The 27,067-nt window shown below is 32.7% G+C and overlaps 1 protein-coding gene and 1 long non-coding RNA gene across 2 annotated transcripts in view; one reads left to right on the top strand and one right to left on the bottom strand.

Annotated features, from left to right (window-relative positions):
- The window catches only part of Gyc88E (Guanylyl cyclase at 88E), a 38,940-nt gene extending 24,973 nt beyond the window's left edge, over positions 1 to 13,967 (bottom strand). Inside the window, exons 1-5 of the mRNA XM_088229745.1 lie at positions 13,800 to 13,967; positions 11,393 to 11,674; positions 9,033 to 9,238; positions 7,400 to 7,523; positions 4,505 to 4,646 (exon numbers count right to left, since the gene is read on the bottom strand). Of these exons, the coding sequence (XP_088085871.1) occupies positions 4,505 to 4,646; positions 7,400 to 7,523; positions 9,033 to 9,238; positions 11,393 to 11,674; positions 13,800 to 13,967 (922 nt within the window). The remainder of the gene's footprint in view (positions 1 to 4,504; positions 4,647 to 7,399; positions 7,524 to 9,032; positions 9,239 to 11,392; positions 11,675 to 13,799) is intronic.
- LOC148279552 (uncharacterized) overlaps positions 1 to 27,067 on the top strand; it is a 176,889-nt gene that overhangs the window by 109,645 nt on the left and 40,177 nt on the right. The window lies entirely within an intron of this gene.

Genomic DNA, 27,067 nt, shown 5'->3' with positions numbered 1-27,067 from the left:
AGGTGAGGATCTGAAAAGAGGCCACAAGACCTTTAAAACAGATCCGGGTAAGTGGGTGGGGGCTTTCAATAACCTAATTATTAAATGGTATACTTTTGTACTTATCAAATTGTAAAGGAATGATGATGATGTCCGGCAATTGGATTTTTAAAATGAAAAGAAATGAACTTTTCATGAGATAATCTTTTTTGTTTTTGGTTAAACGATTTTTTTTAGCTGGTTTTAAATTACTTAAATGTGAAAATGGTCACTTTTAATTGTTATTTATTCGCATAGTTTAATTTACATTTTCTGAGACATAAATCCCAATTCTATGGGACAAAATCTTCTGTTAAGTTGAGACGAATAATTAACTAAATCACAAATTCACATATGGTATATTCGATACACATATTCGACAAACATTTATGCGTATACAAGTATGTATTACCATAACAAGTGAAAGATACGAAGGCTTACCGGCAAATAATCATTTTTACAAGAGAGAAAAAAAAAGTTAATTTTAAAGATTTGATGCGATAAGTCTGTTTTTGTGCCATTTTTGGTACAATAAGCCCGTTTAACTGTTATTATATTTATTTCTACAATTTATTTGGCAAGTAGCCCAATGCTATTAGTTCTGAAAATATCATTTCATAGCACGCATTTAGGAGAAACAAATGGCATTAATATTCCAAAAATCGAAACCCGTCATTTTCACGTGCCCTTCAAACATAAAATGAATAAAATATTTATACGTTTTTATTATATTTTTATTTTTATATTTTTATAAAATTTATTATACAAGGTTACTGTTTAAGTCGACCTTGATCCTTTAAGACGTTGTAGTTTCCACCATTCCTGACTGATTTGACTATGAAACACCGCACCCAAACTTAACCGTTTTCAAGATATTGCATATTGAAGTTTTTTTTTAAATTGGACTTTTGTCTATTGGCCTAGTTTTTTGGGTTTTTCGCCTCTAATTTATTTGAGTTTGCGATTTCTATAGAAAATATGTTGCTTTATTTTTCTCAATATAAAACTGCAGTTTACTGTACCGACTTGGTCGTAGTTCGTAGTAGACGACTGATAGTTATAAATTGAAATAAATTCGTGCAAAATATTTTTTTCTTTCCGACATATTAAAAAACAGTCTAAAACAGTTATAATGCAGATGTTTAGTCCAACAAAGCATAACAAGCCAGGGTGTTATCTGAATTCTTGGAAAAAACTTTAATGAAAGGTTTCCATGTAGTAGTAAAGATAACAGTATTTAGTTGAGTTACTTGCTCCGCCTATTATTTCTGGGCAATTAGTGTTAAGAATAATAAAGCAACAAATCTTCAACACAAAAATCGCAAAAACAAATAAATTAGAGGCAAAAAACCCAAAAGTTAGGCCAATAGACAAAAATCCGATAAAAAAAAAACTTCAATATGCAATATCTTGAAAACGGTGAAGTTTTGGGTACGGTGTTTCGTAGTCAAATCAGTCAGGAATTATTAAAACTACAACGTCTTAAAGGATCTAGGTCGACTTAACCAGTAATCCTTATAACATACAGATTTACATAAATAAAGTAGATTTATAAAATAATCCCAACGCTACAATTTTTGTGAATTATGTGAATTAAAACTTACTATTTATATTATACAATAGGTGCTATAAAAATGCTGTGTTTGCATCGATATAATAAAGCTGGTACCAATCCATATAAATTAATAGCACATAATGTTCCTAATGCACATAAAAGATGATGTAATGTTGTGATGACAGCCTAAGACGTGTAAATTTTTCTACGCATTACTATGTATATTATAATAAAACTATAAACAAAGAAAAAAAGTACCCTTTCTTTTGAGTTCAGAATATCTTTGCATCAGAAAAATAATTAAATCGAAAAAATAACACTTAATTAAAAAATATTTTAGCTTTTGTGCCATGGAAAAATATTTTCACATCATAGTTTTATCAACAATATTTTGAGTTTGAGTTTGTAGGATGTACCCGGAAAATTACTGGGCCGGGTGGATTAGCGTGGCATGAGTGAAAAGGGCCTTACAGTGAGTTATTTACAACTCGTTAAACATTGATACAAAATTTAAATATTTGGGTAAATCATAAGAACGCAAATGTTTATTTATTAAGAAAAATAATTTAATACCGTGCAGTAAATTAAAAAACACAAGGGATTATAAGAAAAAAAAAATACAATTGATTATATTTTTAAACATGAAACATATATTATAACATACATATTTTGTGTTGTACAATAAAAAAAACAAATACGAAAGTGATATGTCATTTTACACTATTATGCCACGATGCATCAAGTTACCCGGTGTATCATTTTATCCTACCTTCCCCTTCATTAAAATACAAAGTGTACCTAGCTTAAGCATCTACTATAAAAATACCATATCCAGCTTAAAAGTACATTTGAAATTAGCGAATAAAAGCTGAATGGAGATCAAACAATATGATGCAATGAACCACGAAAGCGTCGAAAACAAAAGTAGTGTAATATGGCTATAATTGCAACATGTGATAAAAGAACATCGAGTGCCATCGGTGGGTTTCTGTTGGAAACAATTTTACCTTTTAGTCTTATTTGAACATCGCCAGGCTTTTTTTTACCGCTTGTTGCTTTATGTGTCTTTTGCACTTCTCCTGAAACTTTTATTATTGGGAATCCATGTATTATGATATAGTATTTTATGTGTCTTTTAACATTGCGTTTTACAAAATCAAATCAATATAATCCTTTGAAATGTATGCTACAAAAACAGTTCCTGCTGTCGAGATAAACAATTATATTTTAAAGTAGTGTCAGTTGGAGTAGGCGAGTTTGTCAGAAACGAGGAAGTTCAGTGCTACAGGAAAGTGAAAAAGTTAGAGCGTTAAATTGTACGGCAAAGTTTCTCGAAAATGATGAAAAAATTCATCAAAATGAACAACGTTTAAAGACGTCACAAGTTCTTGTGAATCAACCAATCGGTCACAGCATTAACATGGATTTCCGATTTACGGGAAGCCATTTTTTCCAACATTTAGTATATTTTGAATGCTACGGGTCTCTACTTTTAAATGTCATTACAAATCACAACTCACAGACGAGAACTAGTGCGAAGGGCGAAGTAACTTCTAAATTCATCATCATTCCCTTCCACACCTAATGGTGCATAAGACACTGCATTGGTATACCAATCGCAGCGTATCTTGATCATTTTTGTTACATGAAGGTAAGCTGATCAGGTACCAGTCCAGGGACTGAAATATTCTAGTGTGATCACACCCTTTTAAAGAAATATTTAATATAATAAGAACCCGAGACCTCTTGCATGGGAGGCCAACGCGCTGACCATTACACCACGAGGGTGACAAATTCTACAATTTCTAAACCAAACGAGAATACGATTCATAAAAAAATATTTTCTGTAGATCAATCACAAATAACTATCGACGTGCTAGTAAGCGATGTGATAACAATTTATCACCATTGTTGTTTGTCAATATTAAATGACAAAATATTTACGTTTCGCGACGTATAATCCTGCTGCGCAATCACATATTTGAATTTCGCCGGTGTAAATATGGAAAATATACCAAAACTGCTATTTTTATTTATTTATTTACCATTTATCATGCTTTTTATTGCATTTAGCCGGTGGTTGTCAAGCCAAATGAATGTCAAGAAAAGCAGTCGCCATAGAAATTGTAATTTATTTTTTACTTTTATACATTAGAAGAGATTTGTTGCAAATGCAATATATTGCATTATTTTTTATAGTAAACGCCGATTTTTCGACAATAAACTGAATTTATTTACGAGGAAGCAAAAAACAAACTGACACGAGCGTTGACTTAGAGATTACACACGCGTTGACTTATGACTGCGATAACTTAAGCATGTTCATTTTTTTATTTATTTCAACAGAGTTTGATGAATCTCACCCACGTGATAAAGGTTTCAGCTCTTTTACTTCACAAAAGTCAATAGATGAAGAAATGTGAATGTTCAAACATGGGCAGAATGGTGAGTGTTACACAGTGTGTAAAGTGGCCACTTAAACCAGCCAATGACCGATCATAATCCCTGCAAATGCCTAGACTTCCATATTCCCTTCTCAAAAATGTTTTCCCTCTCTGTTGAAATAAATATAAATATGAATAACTGCCAGTCTGCAAGCATTTGCCATACTCAAAATTTGTTGAATGTTCATTTTTGTTCATTATGATCGCTCAAATGCTTAGCATGTTTTTAATCACGTCGATAGTTATTTGTGATTGAGTTACGGGCTTACTTTGATAGTCTAACAAATTATTTAAAAAAATAATGAGCCATTGAACTTCCTCATTCTAACATATCTGTTATTTTTTACTAAGTAATTAACTCATTGATGGACTGTGCAAATTTACTGGAGTTGGTGTTTAAAAATATTCCTTACATATTACGTAGTAATAATATTTATTATTACTGTTAAAATTCACTTTCTTAAAATGATATAATTGTCATGTTTACCTTTTAATCTTAAGTTCTTGTCTTGAATATTATCAACCTCGTCACTAAGTAACATACTTTGATTTTTATTATCGTTTGGTCCCTCTGTTAAAACCGCATCCACCGTCACCAACTCAAATATATTATTGGTCCTATTTAAAATCTGCAATCAATTTACAAACATTACTCGTCCCGACAATAGTAATCACATTACAAAAATATTAATAAAATTAAATCTACGGCCCAATTATCGTGAAAATGGAAAAAAGCCCTATCTATGTGAACAGAAAGTCTTAAAACCTTTTTTAATTTTTTTTTATTAATAAATTTAATAAAAAGTACATGTTCTTTTGAAATTCTCTACAGATCTACTTTTATACATCTAGTAAATGTTATTACTGTAACTCTCCAAAAAAGATACTAATTCTTGTGCTTGGAGAGTGACATACACTGTTGTCGTTGTTTATTTACAAGGGTTTATACAATTTTAAATATACGAGAATATGAGAAAAAAAAACATACGATGTATAAAGAAAAAAACATTAAACAATAATACATTCATACTTATTAAAATTTAATGTAGTTTTTACACGTGTTCAAAAAATTTCTTTAGAATTACTTTAAATTAATTTATTGATATATTATTGTTAATAGTTTTTAGTTCATTGAGAAGATTATTATATTTTTTTACACCTTTAAAGACAAAGCTATTTTTATGCCATAAAGCCATGACTTATGTAGAATTTAGGGATTTTAATATTATTTTGGTATCTGAGTGACTTATTCATCTCAAATACTTTTATTTTTTCTTCTTTATAAATTTGTGTAATACAATTTATTTTATAAAGCGTGTCTACAGTACTAACCTTAAATATTTTATCTAGACTTTCTCTATTAAATGTTGAGGATTTCTTTAAAATTACTTTCATAATTAATCTTTGTACTATTTTAAGAGGGTTTAATATATTGGCATATGCATTACCCTATCCTACAATACCATATTGTAACAAATATTGTACAATTGAGAAATAAGCTATTTTTAAATTATTGATTTTTAAAATATTCCTTAATCTAATAAATATGTATTTACATTTTCTAATTCGTTTAACTAGTTCACTAATATGGTCTTTCCATTTTATGTTTTGGTCTATGTATACACCAAGATATTTAATTTTATATGGTGTATCAAGTACTGAACATGTAAGATCACAGTTAATTTTGTTGCAATTGCTTTGGTGAATAATTATTTTTACTGCTGAATCTAAATTTGTTTTGTTAATAAAAAATGGGATGATTTTTGTCTTTTCCGTTTTTAAGGATAATATAATTTTGTCAAACCGTAATTAAATAAAAACACATATATGTACAAATATACTAAATGTAATGTTATGAAAAGTTCATTTCATTTCTTAAGGCTGAATTCTGATAAAAAGTCAGAAAATCTTACGACTATTTCATTTTACGATGCAGTTTTTTCAAAATCACGCAATCAAAAAAAAAAATAGACATTACATAAAAATAACATTTTTTTAGGTATTTGTGATGAAAAATTTAATTACTTTTCAACTGGCAGATTACACCGCTTGAATTTCAGACTAAATTTAGGTACACTGGTACTCACATAAAAAAACTAATTTAGTTTAAAAAATATCAAATGATTTGAAGAGTTATTAAAGCAAAAACTTAACTTTTCACTATTATATTAATTTTAAGCGAGCAGCTGATATGCTTAAATCTATTTTAAGAAAAGTTAGCTGTTGGCGCATTTAAACTTTTTCGAAAAAAATCTAGTCCATTTTTGAACCCATAGAGACTACATATTAAGATCAGCCCTTGTGGCTGCTTATTCCAACCATCAACAACCCTATTGCTCAAGAAATGCTTTCGTGGATTTAGATTGAATCTCGTTTTCTCCAGCCTGAGACTGTGGCCTTGAAGACGAGGATTTTGTTTAAGCTTGGGATCCAAATTCTGGCAGCTATAGTTACTCTTGAGTATCTCATATATCTCCTTTAGGTCACCCCTTTCTCGCCGTTCTTGCAGCGTTGTGAGACCGAAAGATTCCAGTGTCTTCACATAGAGAAGCCGTTTTAGGCTCAGACAACGTTGCAGCTTGTCTTTGGAATCTTTTCAACAAGTTGATATCCGTAACGAAATAGGGATTCCATATCTAAAACCCGTATTCAAGAGTAAGTCTGATGTAGGTTTTGTATATTTTTAGTAGCATATTCGGTGTTATATATGAGAAGGTTTTTTTTCAAGTAGATAATTGAATTTGATTTTTTGTTATGTTTTATGTGTTACATTTCTATTTTGGATCATCTGTTATTATTATTCCTAGGTCTTTTTGTTGTTTCACAGCTTTCAAATCTACACTATTTAGACTATATTTAAGTTTGGGATTTTTCGAGCCGATGTGAAGAACTATAGATTTGTTAACAGAGTGTGAGAAGCCAAATTTTGGTTTTCAAAAATAAATAAAGGCATTTTAAATCACACAAGCTTTGTGGTATTTTTCTTTCAATAATTATTTCAATAAATGAGCTCAAACCCTTTTTAAAGGAATTATGTAATCTTATTTTAAGAATAATATTTTGGTTGTAAATATTTAATTTCTGCAGTAAGTTTTTATCAAAATGTTAATGCCGTCAAATGGTAAATATCAATACCCGTCTGAAGACACATTATTTTGGTGGTTTTATATTTCCTTTAATGCAAAATGAATAAATAAATGAATTAAAACGAATCTATAATAAATTTGTATTTAAACAATTTTTTTAGAGTTTTTACTTACAAAATTTCAAAGAAAATGGTTACTTATTATTATTACCGTTGTCGTCATGATAGTACATAATATCTCTTGTTTGTATGCAAATGTGAAGTTATAATATATTTTAAATAATTATCAATACTTACAGTTTGAAACTTAAACGCTATAAGTGGTCTCACCAGATCAAACCAATTAGTTATTTTTTTCCCCAAGAGGTCTGGCAAAATCACCATTAAAGAATTTCCTATACTCCTCACAATCATATCAGATCTGAAAAGAAATTCATTTCATTCATTATTAAATGTAAAATTGACAGTTAACAACAATTGTTTAAATATTAAAAGATAAAATATTGATGGGTTACATTGTGTAGAAAATATATTAATAAAATAATCCTAAATACATTTACTTATAAAATATTCCGTTTATCCCAAAAAAAACTCATTACCTGATAGAACGGCATTTTTGTGCCACGTTATTAAATTATTTTATTTTATGAAAAAAATATTTTATGGATGGGTAACAGAAGGGGTAGGGATTTCGAATGAGATATTTAGAGTCCTAAGGAAACACTAACACCTAAAAAAACTGTATTATATTTTTGAGGTTGATCTTTCTTTTGCCTGGGCTAATGATGATGTCGATCGCAGGTCAAAATAAAAAAATATTCAAAGTTGAAAATGCTCGTTTTATTCTCAAATTACATATACCTTCTTCTTCACGTGTCATGTCGGGTCCCCCCGACGTTTTTTTTTTTTTTTTTTGTATCTTAGTTGCATTATTTTTTTACCTTGCTTGTAATGTACAAGGTTTACATTTAATTCAAAGCGATAGTTATTTATTTTTTATTTTATTTTATTTTATTTTTAATTTATATTAAATTTACTTCAATGAAAAACTTTATTTAGTTATTTTATGTAAGGATCGGTGAGATGTTTCGGCTGTGACCTGTTTCAAGAGCTTCTCCGCATTTGCTCTAGTGACGAGGAAACCACAGAAAACTCGTCAGGAGAAGGCGGACCGTTGTAATTCGTCAACAGATCTTCCGATCCACGTGAAGAGTGTTCGGCATTCGGTGTCCTGCTATCATTGATACCTTTTATTGCCTTCACTATATCTGTCATGTATAATGTTACCTCTCTTGACAAGTCCCTATGACTAATCACTACATGCACATCGTGTGAATCCTCAAACTCCCCCGACGTTGACGATCACTTGGGAGAAAGCTTCCCTATCCCGAGCAGTGCGAAACAGCTCCTCCACAGTTCTAATCCTGGTCCATGCTCGGATGTTTCGAAGCCAGGAAAGCTGTTTTCTTCCGACCCCTCTACGTCCCTCAATCTTCCCCTTCAAGACAAGCTAAAATATGGCATATTTATCACCTCTTGACACATAGCCAACATATGAAATCTTACGGAGCTTAACAGTGGTTAACAGCTCTCTATTAGTATTGGCTCTGCGTAATACTTCATTGTTGGTTATCATATCGGTCCAAGATATTCTTAACATTCTACGGTGGATCCACATTTCAAATGCTTCAAGGCGGTTTATAATATTGACTTTTAGAGTCCACCCCTCTACACCGTACAGTAAGACAAACCATATATAACATTTGACCATTCGTTGTCTCAGCTTAAGGTTTATTTTTCATTTTGTTAAACCCTGTTCGGGCTGCTTCTATTTTGACATATGTCTATGTATGCCTGTGTAATACATTTGCCTATGTAATAAAAAATAAATTTCATAAATAAGTAACTTAGCAACAGTTGCAATATTTACCCAAAAACAATACAGAAGGGGAATATCTCAAACAAGACGGAGGCACTGATGGGGAGGTGCTTTTCCTCCCTTGTCATGGCGAGTGAAGCTAAAGTGAAGGCCCTGTTATCAAACGTCAGTTGGAATGTCACGTGGACGGTGTCAAACAGCAACTCCTCCCTTATAAGTTCTATGTGCATCTCTTTATGGTAGAAGTGTCTGGCAACCTGGAACACAAAACGAAGACAAAACATGTCGAATTTTGTGCCAAAAAAGAGTATTTGCAGGGAGACGCTGAACGGCGTTTTTTCACGTTTAACAGTTGCTCCAACAGCAAAAAAGGTAACGTATCGTATCTGGTGATAAAAAATGAATACTCTATATGAATTCAAAAGCCCGAAGCGTAAAATCGTGAGGTAAGCCCGGTCATGTATCAACATCGGCAGCAAAACTGAATATACATGGCTCCAAACTCATGTTCTGTGGGATCAACTGGGTGTAGTGTATTGAGACCTCCTAAAACCTATCGAGACTATTATAGAAGATCGCTATCGACTACAATTGATGCGTTTGAGCCGAGCGTTGGAGGAAAAACGGCCGCAAAACAAGAAGAGACGCGACAAAGGAATTTGGCATCATGAAAACGCTCGGCCACATGTTGAAAGGCCAGTCATAACATACTTGGAAACGCTCAAATGGGAAGTCTTACCTCACCTACCGTATTTACTGAACATCTTCCAACTACCGCTTGTTCCGATCGATAACTCATGAGCTGGATGATTAGCACTTACATTTATATGAACATGCCAACAAATGGCTCGATTCGTGGATAACCCCAAAAGATGAGTCGTATATTCGAGATGGTATTCGTCTGCTGCCAAAAAGATGGGAGAAAGTAGTCGTTAGCTAAGGACAATACTTTTAAAGACATGTTCTTCACTTTTTTTTAAAACAAATCATTAAGATTGACGAAAATAAAAGTGAAAACTTATTCAAGTCCGCAATCATGCTATTTTTTATTTTCCTTAGCTATTTAATATTGCATTCAACATTCGTCTATCATATAACATGCACATTTATTTACATACTTCTTCACGTGTCATGTCAGGTCCTCTGACATTGACTACCATTTGGGAGAAAGCTCTTCATCCTGATATTCTGGGAAAATGGTTTCCCGTTGCCTTCTCCGGTGAAATTTTCTGTCAAGGGTTACCTACCCTTAGTTGGAGGGTTCCCGTTTTATGGGGCCGGATACTCGCCATTCATCCTCTACCTTTCTGATATGAAACTGATGTTATTGCCAGTGGCCACATTGCTTAGAGCATTTCTATTTCAAATCAATAAAAAAAAAAATCTTGATACATTTTGATTTAAAGTTTAATATTAACATAGTGCTAAGATGTTACGGACTAGCATAATACAAAGTAAATAAATACTAAACGAGGTCTGCACAAAAAGTATCAGACGTTTATTTATGAAATCAACATTTATTAAAATTCAATTATATTAGAATTTAATCATCTTCCAAGTATTCCCCATGTGCTGCTATACACTTCTCCCAGCGGTTTTGCCACTGCCAGAAGCAACGCTGGAAAGCCTCTTTTCGTATAGCGCTCTAAATCTGCTTAATATCTTCCCTGGTCTGACCCCTGGTCAGGAAAGTATGGTGGTTGGTGAACCACGGAGATATTATATTTGACTAAAAAGTTCGAATCATGTGCGAAGGATGGGCGGTTGCGCTGTCATGATAAAGTTGCCAACTGCCATTTGTCTACAGGTTTGACCGTTTGCGTCTCAATGCATCACGAAAGTGACGCAAAACGTCTCACTAGTACTCCTTGGTAATAAATAGTAGTGCTGTGTGGGATGTACTCATGACGTACTACGCCACTGGAGTAAAAAAAGACGGTCAGCTCATGCTGACCATACAGCTTTGAAGCGGTTATACTAATTTTTTATCTGTGTGGGGCTCATTGGTTCGTCCCCAAACGGTTGTTTGATTTTGTCGATTGTTTTCACTTGAAATTCAACAAATTAAAAAAACTATTGATGCAGTAACGTTGTTCAACTTTTTTTGCCATTTGGTGCAAAAGTAAAACCCGATGACTCTTACTTACACGTGATCACTCTTCAACGGCGTGGCGGCGACCAAATGGTCCTGTGGTCGTGAAAAAAATTGCAAAATTTACTTACCCCAGATTTTTATTTATTTCGTCAATAAAAATTATTGTCTGATACTTATTGAAAAGCGTAGTATACTTACCTTCCAGTATACATATATTGTGCAAAAAGATACGAGTATATGAACAATTATTGTGGATTCTTATAAAAATACAAAACACGTTTAGTAATCGAATTAATAAATTATTTGATTCAAATACCTCTCTGATTTGGCCCATCGTGTAGTAAACAAAGCCCCTTCGTTTGCTTCTGTAGTGAAGAGTCAGCCCTTGGCGCGATTCGTTTTCACATATGAAGCTCGGCGCCCTCATCCGGGGGTAGGAGAACTTAAGGTACTCGTGAAGGTTGTCCAGGCCGTTGAGGAAGTCTCGCATGTGGCGCCCGAGGACGCTCAACACCCTGTCGTACCCGTACTGGCTCACGAAACCCACAAAGTGAACTCCCATCTGATCCATGAACTCGCGTTCACTGAGACCCAACACCTGAAAATTAAATTCATCATCATTGTAATTTCCCATAGTTCACAGCATCGTTACTCCGATTGCAGTATATCTCGGCCATATAATACATTTGTTTAAACGCCTATTGAAGTTTTTACATTTTTTAAATATAGTTATAAGTTTAAAACATTTAAGTTTGTAAGTGAAAATTCTTGATGGAAATTCATTGTAATTTATTATATAAATAAAAGACGAGTGATACTTAAATCCACAAATTTGGAATATCCAGTGATCGGTTTCATCGCTTTCGCGAAATCTTCGAGACTGGTATCTTTATTAAGGAGTTCAATGTATTTATACAAAACAGAGGTAGAGATAGATAATGAAAGTAAACTAAATAAAGTTATTTTTATCTTAAGGATCATTATCAAATTTTTTTCTTCGGGTTAGCTAATAAGTTGATATAATTTATTTATTTTATTTATTTAACTTTTTGTACATAATGTTATTTGTACATTGGCGGGCCAAATGGCAATTTCTTCCAAAGAACCAATAAAATAAAAGTTTTATTTTTATAATTTAAGTTACAGAACATATTCAATAGAAAAAAAAAATTAAAAAGCTAAAAATATATAAAAATAGAAATAAACGTATTTGTTTATAAATTACCTTAAATCAAAACTATTACTCAATGGGAAAAAGGAAAAAAGAGGAAAGAGGAAAAAGAAAAGAAGATGTTTCTTCAGACGTGATTTAAACAGAGATAATGTAGTAACATCTTTGATGGTGGATGGGAGATGTTCCCACACTCGAGCCGCATGGACACTTTATGAGTTAGAGAAGAAAGAGGAATTGTGGATGGGTATTAAGAGAGTGCCTTGAGAATTAGAACCAAGAGGTAAACTATGATCTAATAAGCGTTGAAGTTTTACACGCAGGTATATTGGAGCGCTAGGACTATGAAGTACATTGAACAGAAGTGAGAGGGGGTGATAGTCTCTCCACTGTCTAATTTTGAGCCATTTCGGTTGCCTACGATAATCAGAAATGTGGTCATATTTCCTAAGACCAAAAATGTACCATATGCATGTATTCTGAAATCGTTAAAGTTTATCTAGTTTCTCACAGCTTAAATCAGTCATGGAAACATCAGCGTAATCTTGAATGGGTAGTAGTAATGCTTGTACAAGGGTGCATTTAGTATTAATGGGTAAGAATTTTTATTGCTAATATAATTTTTATTGCTATTATAATGCTATTTTAATGAGTTTAAGTATTTTATTTTTAGTGTCCCATCCTTCATGAGTGTGATTTTTTAAATTATGATTAATTATAATAATTTTTTAAGTAAAAAAATAGGGTAAAATAATACAATTTAAATAAAAGAATAGCAATTTACTTGAATATATTTTAAATATAAGTAAAAATTAAAAACATATAAAAATAGTGTGTGGTCATAAATGTAATCAAAACAAGATAAAAATAAAAAAAAGTAAATTGAAAATTTCAATTCATATCTACAGAAAAAATAAAAAAAATAAGAAAATTAAAAGTACCCATTAAAATTAAGATCTAAAAAATGTAAATAAAATAAGAAATAAATAAAAGAAAAGATAAAAAAAATGTTTTACGTGAATAATAAATCAAAATAGGAACGTTCTGTCTACTAACCACTTACGTAATAAAACCATAATTTTATTTTTCGTTCTAGTAACGAGAGAACCCTTTTATTACCCTTTCATCGCTCTGATTTTCTCGCCTCCTCTTTTACAGTAGTAGCTTCTCGATTGTGGAATAATCTACCCACTAATGTTAGAGACGCCCCTTCTCTATTTACATTTCAGTCAAGATTAAAATGTCATAATCTGAATATCTAAGTTGTTCCTTTATCCTTCTTCTTTCTATCCTATCAGCTATCCTCTCCTCTCTTCATTGTTTAGTGTTTATTTTTTAAATATTGTTTTATTTTGTTAATCTTTTTACTTTTGTATAAAATTGTAAGATTCAACATGTCCATGTACTTGTATTTTTCTCAAACTGAATGGTTTGGGTAGGTATGAAGAAATTTTCTTAAGGCATTATGCCCGCGTTTAATAAATAAACCGCACAAAAACTAAACACATAAAGGAAACATTTGACGAACACGCGTAACATATGATCCCCTCACCTGCTGGGCCTTCTTGGCCAGCCTGGGGATGAGGTTCTCCGGGAACACCTGGTGCACGGAGAAGGAGGGCTGCTCCACGCCCGCCTGGCGCCGGATGTCTTCCCAACGCTCTTCGCCGTACACCTGCCGGATGTACTCCGCCATGTTCTCCAGCAGAAGGCCGTACATCCTGTCTCCTGGAAACGAGAACGAGCCATTTGAGAAATTGTATTTTGATCACTATCTGTTGTAGAGCGTTGTCTTTGATTTAACACGTTGTATCCCGGAGCCGTGTAAACACGTGATTATACAATACATAGGAACACAACGCCTGGTTATATAATCACGTGTTTACACGGCTCCGGGATACAAAGCACAAAAAAAGGAGTGAGGCCCTGTATATGTGTGAACATTGCAATCTGGCTCTCCATAAAGGTATCATAAACTATCATACAAAAAAGACTTATAAAAGTGTCTCAAATAAATATGAAAATTTTAAATTGATTTCATTGAGTATTTTCATAATTCTGACACTTTTAAGAAACCCTTCAGAAAGCATGAAATTTCACAAAAATGGGCCGGGCACAGGGTAATATCTATGTGTATTCGGCCGGTGATCAAAGTGTTAGTATTTTTATTTTTGGATGAACATATAAACGGCGACGGTAATTTATAATGAATAAAAATTATTTTATTTATTTTCCCATAAATATAATTTATATAAAACATTATAATCGATATTCAAATAAAATGATAAGCTGCGCTTAATCGCTTATATGTAAGATTCGCCGCACCCTCTCCCTCATTCATTTCCACACGCACATGTATCCTCTCCCTCATTCATTCACGCATACACACATTCACATACACATGAATACAAACGTCACACAAATACAATTACTAAACTTCTTTTCTTATATATTATGTGTCATTATATTTACAGTGGATTTTTTTAATTGGCTTTAGCATTGTTAAGATTTTTCTACTTATTTTGTTTATGTAATAGCTGTAAAAATCCCAAATAAAATAAAATAAATATGATAACTTAAACCAGCCAATGGCAGGTTGTGAACCCTGAAAATGAGTAGATTTCCAGATTCCTCAATAATTGAGGTGAAGAAGTCATAATTATTTTCCCTGTCTGTTGAGATACTGGTCTCAACATACGTGATATTTTACGTAGACTCAATTAGTGGATTTTATTATTAAATTAATTGAGCGTTGAGTGGCGCTATTTATAGAGAAGCAATTAGCGTTCGATAGTTTTCCGTTTTATGTTCGTCATGAGTAATAATTTATGTAGGGTAAATTGACATCAAACAAAAAGCAACCAACTCTCAATAATTTACAATTAAGAAAATAACTATCTTCCAGACAAATTGCACCGGAACCTTTTTTGACCCAGGGGACACGTTCTATACAGGAAGTTGTAAAAAAATATACATTAAAAAGAACAATGCTGAAAAGAGTTTTTGAAAATGATTATTTAAAGAATATTTCAGCATATTACAACAGAGATGAAGAACATTTAAGAGAAGGTAATATAGAAGTCCAGGCATCTACAGGGCGTATGACCTGTCAATGGCTGGTTTAAGTGGCCACTTTACACACTGTGTAACATTCACCATTCTGCCTATATTTGAACATCTATATTCCTTCAATTCTTTCATCTGTTGATGTTTGTGAAGTCAAAGAGCTGAAACCTTTATTTATGCGGGTGAGATTTATCTAATTGAATTATTTCACCTACATACTAGGCAACGCCTGAAAATGTTATTTTTTCAATTTCTATACTTCTTAATGGACCAGGTAATTTATCAACAATATTTTGAGTTTGTTCAAATTTTTGTAGACAAAGAATGGATTCTACTCCCTGGGGAGCTGTTTATATTAACATATTACAACAGAGATGACGATGTAGATGCCTAGACTTCTATATTACCTTATCTTAAATGTTCTTCATCTCTGTTTTAATATGTAAATATAAACAGCTCCCCAGGGAGTTGAATCCAGTTCTTGTCTACAAAAATTTGGACAAACTCAAAATATTGTTAAAGAATATTTCTTTACTGCTTATTGTACCTTTATTTTATTCTTAAATGTAACATGACATCCAAATATAGCTTGCTCACCACATACCGCACACCGCATCTGAGGACATAAGTCTCCTTGGCGGTGCCCACATATACAAAAAAATTACTCTTTTCCGAACAAAAAAAGGTTCTTTGGCACTCTCTATAATCTATTAGCCTTAGCGTCTTTGTGCGGAAAGAGGTTAATCCAGAAGTACATAATATGCACTTTATTGGAACGTAGAAAAGAGGGAAGCGAATTCTTCAATGACTGGGATTAAAATGATTAGACATGATCAATGCGTCGAAACGATTACAAAACTTTTTAAAAACCTTGAAATTCGTTTTGGAAGCCAACCAAGGCTGGTATTTCGAACGCGTTTACAGCGCGCTATAATGCGTATTTAGTACGTAAAAACGCGCTGTACCGCGCTGTAATTTCGTTTGGAATACCAGCCCTGGGGTGATATTCCAAACGCTATCACAGCCGTTGAAAACTCTTTTATCTCGCCTATTTAGTATGTAAATTTGTGAGATAAATAGCACCGCAGATCTGTATTTCCGACAGGACCTATAACAGGGCCACAGATAGTAGTGAGAAGCTCCATTCGGTAATCATCATCTTTTCTGCAGCCTTATTCTGTCTACTTCTGGATAAAGGCCTTTTATCACCCGCTTTCATCATCTATATTTTACCGGCAATAGAGGTGATGTCATCGACCCATATTTTATGTGGCCTTCCAATACTTCTTTTGTTTGCCCATGGCCTTCACTTTATTATTCCGGGTGCCCAACTGCCATTATTTTGCCTCGCTAAGTGTCCTGCCCACTGCCATTTCAATTTTGCTACACGATCCATGATATCCACGACTCCAGTTTGGTGCCTTAGTTTTTCATTTCTTATTCTGTCTCTTAGACATACACCGATCATCTGTCTTTCCATGGATCATTGCGTGCATTTTAATTTCAGGCTACTTTTCTGTGATACAGACATGAATTCTAGTCCGTATGTCATCTTCGGCAATATGCACGATTTATAGACTTATCTTTTTTAGCGTACAGGGACTTTTTAATTTTTAAAAATATATTCATGTTTGCCGAAAGCAGCCCAACTTAGCCCTATTCTTCTTGGTAACTCCGATGTCTGGTTTGCCTTTGTGTCCTAGATATGTGTATTCATCGGCTATGACGCTATGAATACGTTCAGCTCCTTTACTTTACAAAAGTTAACAGATGGAAGAATAGAGAAAATGTGGATGTTCAAACATAGGCAGAATGGTGAATGTTACACAGTGTGTAAAGTGGCCACTTAAACCAGCCAATGACAGGTCATAAGTCCTGTATATGCCTAGACTCGCATATTGCCTGCTCAAAAATGTTTTCCCTCTCTGTTTAAATTTAAATATGTACAATTCCATAGGGGGAAAATCCAGCCAGTCTGCAAGCATTTGGACATACTCAAAACATTGTTTAGGAATTTGTTTTAGATAGTAAAAATGAAAAATATAATAAATATGTATATATATACTTAAAAATTATAAAAACAAAAATTAATGTAAAACGAACTCCCCCTCAATACACGAGTTTTCACTCTATTAGAGAGGTAGAAACGTTATTATTAATTATGTATGTAGGTAAAAAACATTTGTAATTTTGTACTTATTTTGCAAACATTTTTTTTTTCAATGAACGTAATAAAAGATAAACGACCAATTGAAATTGAACATGTTAAATACATAGGACTAACAAAAAACAGATAATGTACATGGACACAATTCATATCAATAATTTAATTAGTAAAGCGGCGACATTATCGAGTCTTTTAAAAAAATCAAAAACATTGTTCCAAAAACGGCCAAAAAAATCATGCGCGAAGCCTATGTAAGAACTAAAATTTGTTAAACGCAACTTTTATGGGGAACAGGAAATCAAAATGACATAAATAGACTACAAAGACAGCAAAAAAAAAAATTAAAGTTAGAATATGACCTCCCTTATCTACCAGCAACTAAAGAACCCTTTAAACAAACCAACAACAACAACAAACAACAAACCATCACGCTGTTTCCCCGTAAGGGTAGGCAGAAAGGATAGCACGCCACATCACTCTATCTTTGCATACAAATCTCGCTTCTTCTACATTCATACATCTTCTCATGCACGCACGCCGATTATTCCGACTTTTGACATGTCCATATTCAAGTATTTGCTGGATTTGGTCGTGCCATGTCTTTCTCGCTCTTCCTCTATTTCTGCATCCATCAACGTTCGCATTGTTTCTTTTTAAAAAAAAATTTTGCGCTACAACAGGCCAGGAGGCCCAATTACAGTGGTGAATTACATCACAGAACACCCAGGCAGAAAAATCGAACCAGGAACCTTTCATGTGTGAGTCAAGCGTCTTGACCACTACACCACGGAGTAAGCATTGTAAATATTCTTAGCCGTTCTTTCGCTGTCCATTCGTTCTACATGTCCAAACCAGCGCAGAGGTCCTTTCTTGATTTTGTCGATAATGCTTGTATCAGCCTTACATAAGCTACGGATCTCAACATTTGTGCATCTATCGTACATAGTTTTACCACACATTCGCCTGAGAGATCGCATTTCGACAGCATTCAGCCTACTTTCATCCCTGTTTTTCGAAGTCCATACTTCGCTCCCATACATCAGGGTCGGGACTAGGACTCCGCGCGAACTGCTAATTCTGCCTCTTGCGACAAACATTATTTTAAACAAACCAAGCAATTAAATATAACTGAACTCTTTCAACTAGAATCTCTTAAAATTATTCATAATCAAGCCACTGATGTAATTGTAGTCGAAGAACTAAAACTTTAAAAAAGTGTAGTCAACATGGACACAAAACGAGAATATAATTTTTTAAATATTTTTTTTTTAATAAAAACCTTTTTTAGCATAAATAAACAATACATTCAGTAAAAAAATGGAACACTTAAGGTTGAACTTGCCAAAAAGGAGTCTGGCTCTTGTGTTTGGCAAGTTTACAAAATAACTTAAAAAAGAAACAAAAAATGCAAAACAAAATAATAAAATAAATAATAAATTAAACAATTTTAAAAATTGAGATATCACTTAAAAAAATTAAATAAAAACACAAAATTTATAAATTTATACAACGTTCTAAAACGAAACAAGGACAGTCGAGACTAATAAACCAGGGACTAAAATTAAACAATAAACTACCAGACAAAACTAAACAAAAGACTCTGAGAAAATAAAAATAAAATATTATTTTTTTTTGCACCACAACAGGCCAGAAGGCCTAATTACAGTGATGAATTACATCACAGAACACCCAGGCTTGAGAAAAATTACATTTATTTTTTTGTGTTCTATCCGGAAATCGAACCGGGAACCTTCCATGTGTGAGTCAAGCATCTTGACCACTACACCACGGAGGCAAAATTTAATTTTGAGGGCCATTTTCAACGGGTTTTAAATAACTCGCTATTAGAAAAGGGGAATCGAGTTGGGGTAGAGTGAGATTCGAACCACGGACCTTTGGTCCGTGAGTCTGAGACACCTAGCCACAGGACCACAACCCGATTTTTAATGAATGTTTTCGTAAGAGGTTTCTGAATAAATAAATTTTTAATAAAAAAAATATTTGTTTGCTGTACTAATTCACTGTTTAATGCAGTGACCATTAGTATAATGTTTTATGATGTTTGTGAAAGAAAGGTTTTTTATATTGGATTGATACATTTTGAATAAATAATAAATAATGTGCAACAAGTCCCATATTACACAGTAGGAAACTACAAAATGAAATGCATACGGTGCTGTGTCCACAACAAACGCTGTAGATATTCATTGTTTAATTTTCAGTATAAATAAATTGATTAAATTATAAGTATAAAATACATGTTTATAGGTAGAATAATGAATACGTCTATTGGTCAGAATCAGTGATATATTCTGTATTAGAAAAACGTTATAAATATTCAAGTCACGTACAAAGAACTATAGGAGCTGATGGCTAAAACCGGTGGCTGGGTAGAACAAAATGGGAGAATTAAAGCTGTTTTATACGGAAAAGAAAACTGATGTTTTAACGCGGAAAATATGGCGTTAAATATACATAATAGATTTACCGAGGCTGATATTTTCGTGTCAATTAACAGATAATTATTGGTAGCTAACTTAAAAGTCATTTTATTTTATAAAATAATTTAACAAATATACAAACTAGAAAACATATAATTTAAAGGTATTCGTTGATAGAATTTCACATGCATTGCACAAAAAAGGCTGAATTAGGATTGTCTAAGAATATTTTTTTTCACAAAATTTTGAGTTTGTCCGTTATCATTAAGATTAACAAATTACAACAGAAATGCAGAAAATTTGAGAAAAGGTAAAATAGAAGTCTAGGCATTTACAGGGCTTATGACCTGTCCGAGGAAAGGAGAATGAAAGGTCCGAGGTTTTAATCCCACTCCACCACAACGCGACTTCTATTTTTCCATCACAAGTTATTTACGACTTCTAGGAAGTAGTCTAAAATTTTAACATTTGAGTATATAATTTAAAAAAATACGTGTAAATTTTCTTCAATATAAGTACGTATAATTAAATATATAAACACTTGTCTTTTTTAATAAATAATTTTACATTTTTTAAATTTTTATATGCCTATTAAAAGCATTATGATTAATTTTTTTTAAACAATATATAAGCGTGTTCATTTTATGAAATTGCTGTGTTATAATATGTTCATATATATATATTTAAATACATATATTTTTTTTTTCGTTTACCTACTGTATATTTTTTGAAGAGTTTATTTCTACACATGAGGTATTTTTCTATACTAAAATGCACTGCGTGACGTGTATATTGATTAATAAATAAATTTAAAAAAACATTTTTTGTTCAGTTTTATGATCCATGTAAGGCGAACCTTACAATACTTTATTTTATGTGGCGTAATTCGGTTTTTGATTATGAGAAAATATGTACGAAAGACATGTTCGAAATACAACGGGCTTTGGAATGATGGCGATAAATTAAATTTACATGTAACGCAGATTTATTCATATATTTGTAACATTTGTTAGTTTAAACACTTTTGTGACATTGTGGCGAAGTACTAAATATTGACCCAGCAACTGGTGGGTCTATAGCGAAGCGAATTTTTATAACTGTTGTATAGCAACGGAAACAATGGAAGTCAAATCTTCGCAATGACACGACGGTACAATTTATTTATTTTTACAACGTTCACAAAACAAATGTCAGATAATCATATACGACTAGAGCCATCACAGGGCACTGCAGATTGAACAAACACCTCGCTAGAATGAACCCTTCCGAAACTTCTAGACGTAGGTTCTTCAGTGCAAATGAGGAAAACCCATACACATTATATCTGAGTGTGATGCTTTGCATCATAAAAGGAGTCTCATCCTCGGGGGACCGCTGGTTAAACTTGAGGATGTTAAAGAGTTCGCTTCCTGCCTAATAGCCCGATACTTTACGGATCTGGGCTTCGAGGGGGAGATTAAGCAAAATGTAAACTCTTGCTTTCCACACAGTAGTCAGACTCTTTAGAGACCCGGGCTCGGAGGGCGAGAACTATTCAATTAGACCCGTCACAATAGATCTTCATAGCTCGCAGTGACGTCAAGAGCTTGCATAGCACTGACCTTCACCTCAAGAATTAGAATACATGAACACAGGTAAAGAGCACATACATACATCTAATTTATTATTTTGTTTTTTCATTAAATTTTTTATTTATTTATTTACTTAAAAACAGTTCATTACAAACAGGTTGGATTTCTTCCCTAGGGAGTTATTTAGATCTAAATTTGTTGCAACAGAAAGGAAAAACATTTTTGTGAATGTATCTAATGTTTAGCGAAGAAATCCTCCCTGCCTACCAGGGGCGTGCGGTGAGGTTCTCGATTATGGAAGCAGTCACTTGGTTCTAGGTGCATTTACCTACTACCAACATAGTTATTCGAGTTAAGTGATTTGAAATAAACTAAAAAGCAATTTAATGCCATAGTTTCAGTATAAAAGAGTTGTATTACTTAATTTGATATCATAATACTATCGTGTCACCAAATTTAAGTGCTAAATTAGTTGTACGACAGCGACAATATAATATGAAATTTAAATATGGATTGATTTGTTAGAACTGCTTCCACAGAGCTTGTAAGATCTTTTTTAGCGTGTTCGCGGACCTGTGAATTCAGTACTGAACGACCGCTTCACGAGAACAAACGGATTTACGCAGTTTCTTATTCCAGAATTAGATGGAGTGCAATGAATTTTACTTCAGTAAGCGCACAACTGCTTAGACGAAAGGTTGTACACTACGATTATCAATAAATTAAAAATATTTTTTGTCATTACTAAAACGATTAGTTCATTTATGGCTGATTTAATTTCATTAAAAAAAATAGATATTAATTGTTGTGAAGTTAAATTTTTAGGGTAGAAATGGTTCCATCCAATCTATGGACGGATCGCGCATGCTGTCTATATACATTTGGATTTACTCAACACATTGCTGAATGTAGATATTTACCATTAATTAGCGTAACCTACTTGAAAGACTTCCATTCCGTGTACCATCTAGACCGACAAGACAAAATCTTCTGTTTTACATTGAAAACGCGTCAACAAACTATTTTAATCAATCTACAATACCTAGAATATGCGACCAATATAACAATATATTTACCGAGGCTGATATTTTTTGTGACAATGTATGTAAATTTAGGTCAAAAATTATAGAAATTTTGAGAGAAGCAGATATTTAACTTTATTATTATTTTTATATACATATGTTTTCATTTCGTTTCTTTTACATTTATTATATTGAACATAATTTAAATTATTGTAGTAAGTGTAAAAAAGTTTTTTGGTGTGTGCTTAAGTTTTTTACACTAATATACAAAGAAATTGGCAATATATGTGTACATACTATTTGTTTACCTAATAAAATAAAATAAATAAATAAATCTATAGTTTTGCTTTTTTGACGAATTGTTTCTTTACTGCATTTGACAGCGCAAAGATTTATCTGCCATATTCAGACGTACGGTCAATGAAAACGATAAATAATTTTGAAAAACGGAAAATGCACCAACACAGAATAATACTGTTTTTTAAAAAAATGGTTCAGTTTTGGGGTGCGGAAAATGGGACAACGAAACCTCTAATTTGAGTGACAGAAAAATTATGTTAAAATACTTATTCATCAAATTTATCTGTCATCTTATTTCCTTTTAATAACGATCGAGATACGCTTTCATTGGAGTACCGATTGTACCACCCGGTTTAGATAAGGGATGATGATAAATGATATGCGTTTATATGCGATACACGTCGGTGTCACAAAACCCGCGAATCTGTATAATAATATAATTTATTATTTGAATATTTACACATCTGTACATGTCTGACACCTATTGACAGTTGTAGAGGACAAAAATAATAATTTTCTTCAGTTAAAACCTACGTCTGATGTTTGCTCTCTAAAATTTTTCCATTTGACCTTTCCTTTACTGTTCTAAAAATTTCCGCGCGTTACGGTGCTGTGTAGTCACTACACATGCAAAAAATGAGAGATTTTATTAACATATTACAACAGAGACAAATAACTTAAATTAAAAATATCATCACTTTTGACTTCAACTGTATATAATTAAAGATATTGCCGATGAATATTACACTTTTACGATATAAAATCTCTCAATATTTTGAGTTTGTCCAAATTTGTGTAGACAAGGACTGGATTCAACTCCCTGGGGAGCTGTTAACATTAACACATTACAACAGAGATGAAGAACATTTTAGAGAAGGAGGTGAAATAATTCAATTAGATAAATCTCACCCGCATAAATAAAGGTTTCAGCTCTTTAACTTCACAAACATCAACATATGAAAGAATTGAAGGAATATAGATGTTCAAATATGGACAGAATGGTGAATGTTACACAGTGTGTAAAGTGGCCACTTAAACCAGCCAATGACAGGTCATAAGCTCTGTAGATGCCCAGACTTCTATATTACCTTCTCTTAAATGTTCTTCATCTCTGTTGTAATATGTTAATGTTAACAGCTCCCCAGGGAGTTGAATCCAGTCCTTGTCTACAAAAATTTGGACAAACTCAAAATATTGAGAGATTTTAAATCGTAAAAGTGTAATATTCATCTGCAATTGCTTTAATTATATATAGTTGAAGTCAAAAGTGATGATATTTTTAATCTAATTGCTAAAAACATGAAAAAAACATTAATTCATGCTCTCAATGCGCGCAAAAGAACCGCATCCAATGAAAGAGAAGGAAACATTTTTGAGAAGGGAATATTTGTTTATTTATTTATTATATATACGGCCTAAGACAATTACAACAGTTACATGAAGAAACATAAATGCAAGAAACTGAACAAAAAGAACATAAAACTATTTAGCAAAGACAAACAAAGGCAAAACAATAATTGCATACAATATATACATAAAAACGAAAGACCTAACACTTCGCGCTAAACCATGCCAATCCAATTTCATCCCACACTGTTTAGTCGCGAAGAGATCTACGAAAAGCCGGAAGATCTATCCCAAAGAATTCCAAGTCGTGCGATGAATTGACTAATCTACACATTCTGGACATTGGGGCATAAAAACCAAAGTTGCTCTTAGAAGATTTTATAAATAGCAGATTTTGACTTCTGGTGACACGGTTAGGAACATGAAAAGAAATTGATTGCAACAGAGATGGGACATCACTTATAGCATTAAGTATTTTGAAAATGCATAAAAGGTCCATCACAGTTCTACGTCTCTCCAATGAAGACAGATTAAGAGATTGCTCTATATTAAAATAGGAATAATTACCAGTTTGTAATCCGAGCAACCATGCCCCTTTTTTTAGAAAACGGTGATGGACAGACTCGATATGGTCAATATGAGTCCTGTAGAATATGGAAGTATAACTCCCTAGGGAAGAAATTCAGCCGGTCTGCAAGCGTTTGGAAATACTCAAACATTGTTGAATTAACTACCTGGTAAAAGAAGAAGTATAAAAATTGAAAAATTGTTTTCAGGCGTTGCCTAGGAGGGGATTTGGTTTAGCCGGATGAATCTCACCCAGGTGATAAAGGTTTCAGCTCTTTTACTTCACAAAAGTCAACAGAAAAAAAAGTTGAGGAAATGTGGATATTCAAACATGGGCAGAATGGTGAATGTTACACAGTGTGTAAAGTGGCCACTTAAACCAGCCAATGACAAGTCATTAGCCCTGTAAATGCCTAGACCTCCGTATTCCCTTCTCAAAAATGTTTTCCCTCTCTGTTGAAATAAATTTGAATATGAATATCTCTTTAGGGAGGAAATCTAGCCGGCGTGCAAGCGTTTGGACATACTCAAACATTGTTTTGCATTTTAGGTCAAAACTTTTGTAGCTTTCATTAATGTTACGAATATGATTATTTAATGCGTGTGACTATAATAAATAAAATGAGTTGCGAAAAAAAATCCTGAAAAAACCTTCCAGAAATTTAAATATAATTAAAAACCAATCAGGTCGAAATTTTTAAAAAACACATAAAAAAAAACAGCTCGAAAATTAAGCAAAATCACGGAACATTCATGGGGGTGATTCGGATGCCCCTTAATATGAGGCACTTACATTTTAACTTCGGACGTCACTTCTCCGGCCACTCTGTATATGAATACTTTGTATTATAACTAATTTAGGTGTACCAACAGAATTTTATTTTTTGTCAATCAATGAATACACTGTCAAAAAATTTGTGAAACGCATGTAATGAAGTTTGTATGTTTTTGAAATTTATAAAAGTAAAAATATCTGTCTCTATTTTCCCTAGGGGGTTAAATCCAATTATTGTCCGCAAAAAAATTGCACGATAGAATTTACATAGAAAACCAAATATAAAGAAATAAAAAAATCAAAAAAAAATCATTTAAAACAGTACACAAATATTTAATTTATATCCTCATATTATTTATATTATTAAGCAAACAAAGTTTTTAAAAAAATAAAACATAAAGTATTCATTTGTGGAACAGGTTCGGCCGCATGACTTAATCCACAAAATTTTAAGAATACTACTTTTAAGTATTACTTTAAGATTTCTTAAAAATATTTCACTTTTAGTTTTTCAAGCATAAAACATCGAGTCCATTGTTTTCTCACTGTAAAAGTCGCATGGAAATTGTCGAATTATAGAAGACACCTCGATGTCGAATGTCGCACAAAGAAAATGTCTGCGAAAATGTGTAAGAAAAAGGAATGTAACTGTCTAGAAAGGTTACAGTGCCTCCTTGTCACTGTAAAACCTTTCTACAGTGGGAAAAGTAGTCGCCCGCCCTATTAGACAATTTAACTCTCTTGTATAAATTACATCTAGTTTCGGCACCTTTTACTGAGTCAATTGCTAAAAATGTCGAATTCACGTATTTATAACAAAAATTATGATACTATAAAAAGGAATGGAAACCAATCAATGTCCAACGTTTCAGTTACCGTTACAGTTAGCATTATCAGGGTAAACTTTGTGTTGTGTAGTAAATTATATGTTTATGTACCTGTAGTTTATATGGTATTGCAGTCGGCAATAGGTACATTTAGTTTCATTTTGCTGTTTCTCGTTTTAGTTGGCCTATATCGAAAAGCTACATTTTTTTTTTGTTTTTTTTTTTAGCATTTCACAGTTTTCAAATGTACAGAGTTCATTTGTTTCAGGTCCCGACTAGCTAGGAAATTCTTGGCTATTAGCTCATCACCTTGTGCGGCAATGTACTAATGTGACATTACCAGAGTCACGATTACAATGGGAAGTTAACAGAGTTATCTTAAATTATCTTCAAAATTAAATTTGATTTTCCGTACAAAAATGTAAATATTTTTATGACGTTTTATTTCAAACATATTCAATTACACACTTTTGAACGTAATTCTGTTAAATTCCTATTATAATCGGGGCCTAGTCATTAAACACCTAGGGATCCTAAAGAAATATTCTATAGGGGGTGATGTGCTGCAGTAGGATTACTATGATATTTTGCACTAAACTATACTAACAACCCTCATCTTTGTGGTAGATATTAAATGATGATATCGAGTGATAAATTGAAGTAGAATTTATTGAGGTTTTATTGAGAATTCGGCCATTTTAGACCGCATTAACTTTTGTGTTCCTGATAGTTATCTC

This window comes from Micrasema longulum, unplaced genomic scaffold, assembly GCF_059751315.1.
Source record: "Micrasema longulum isolate JH-2025_06_02 unplaced genomic scaffold, ASM5975131v1 h1tg000702l, whole genome shotgun sequence".
NCBI lineage: Eukaryota > Metazoa > Arthropoda > Insecta > Trichoptera > Brachycentridae > Micrasema > Micrasema longulum.
This window is presented reverse-complemented; position numbering and strand designations above follow the sequence as displayed.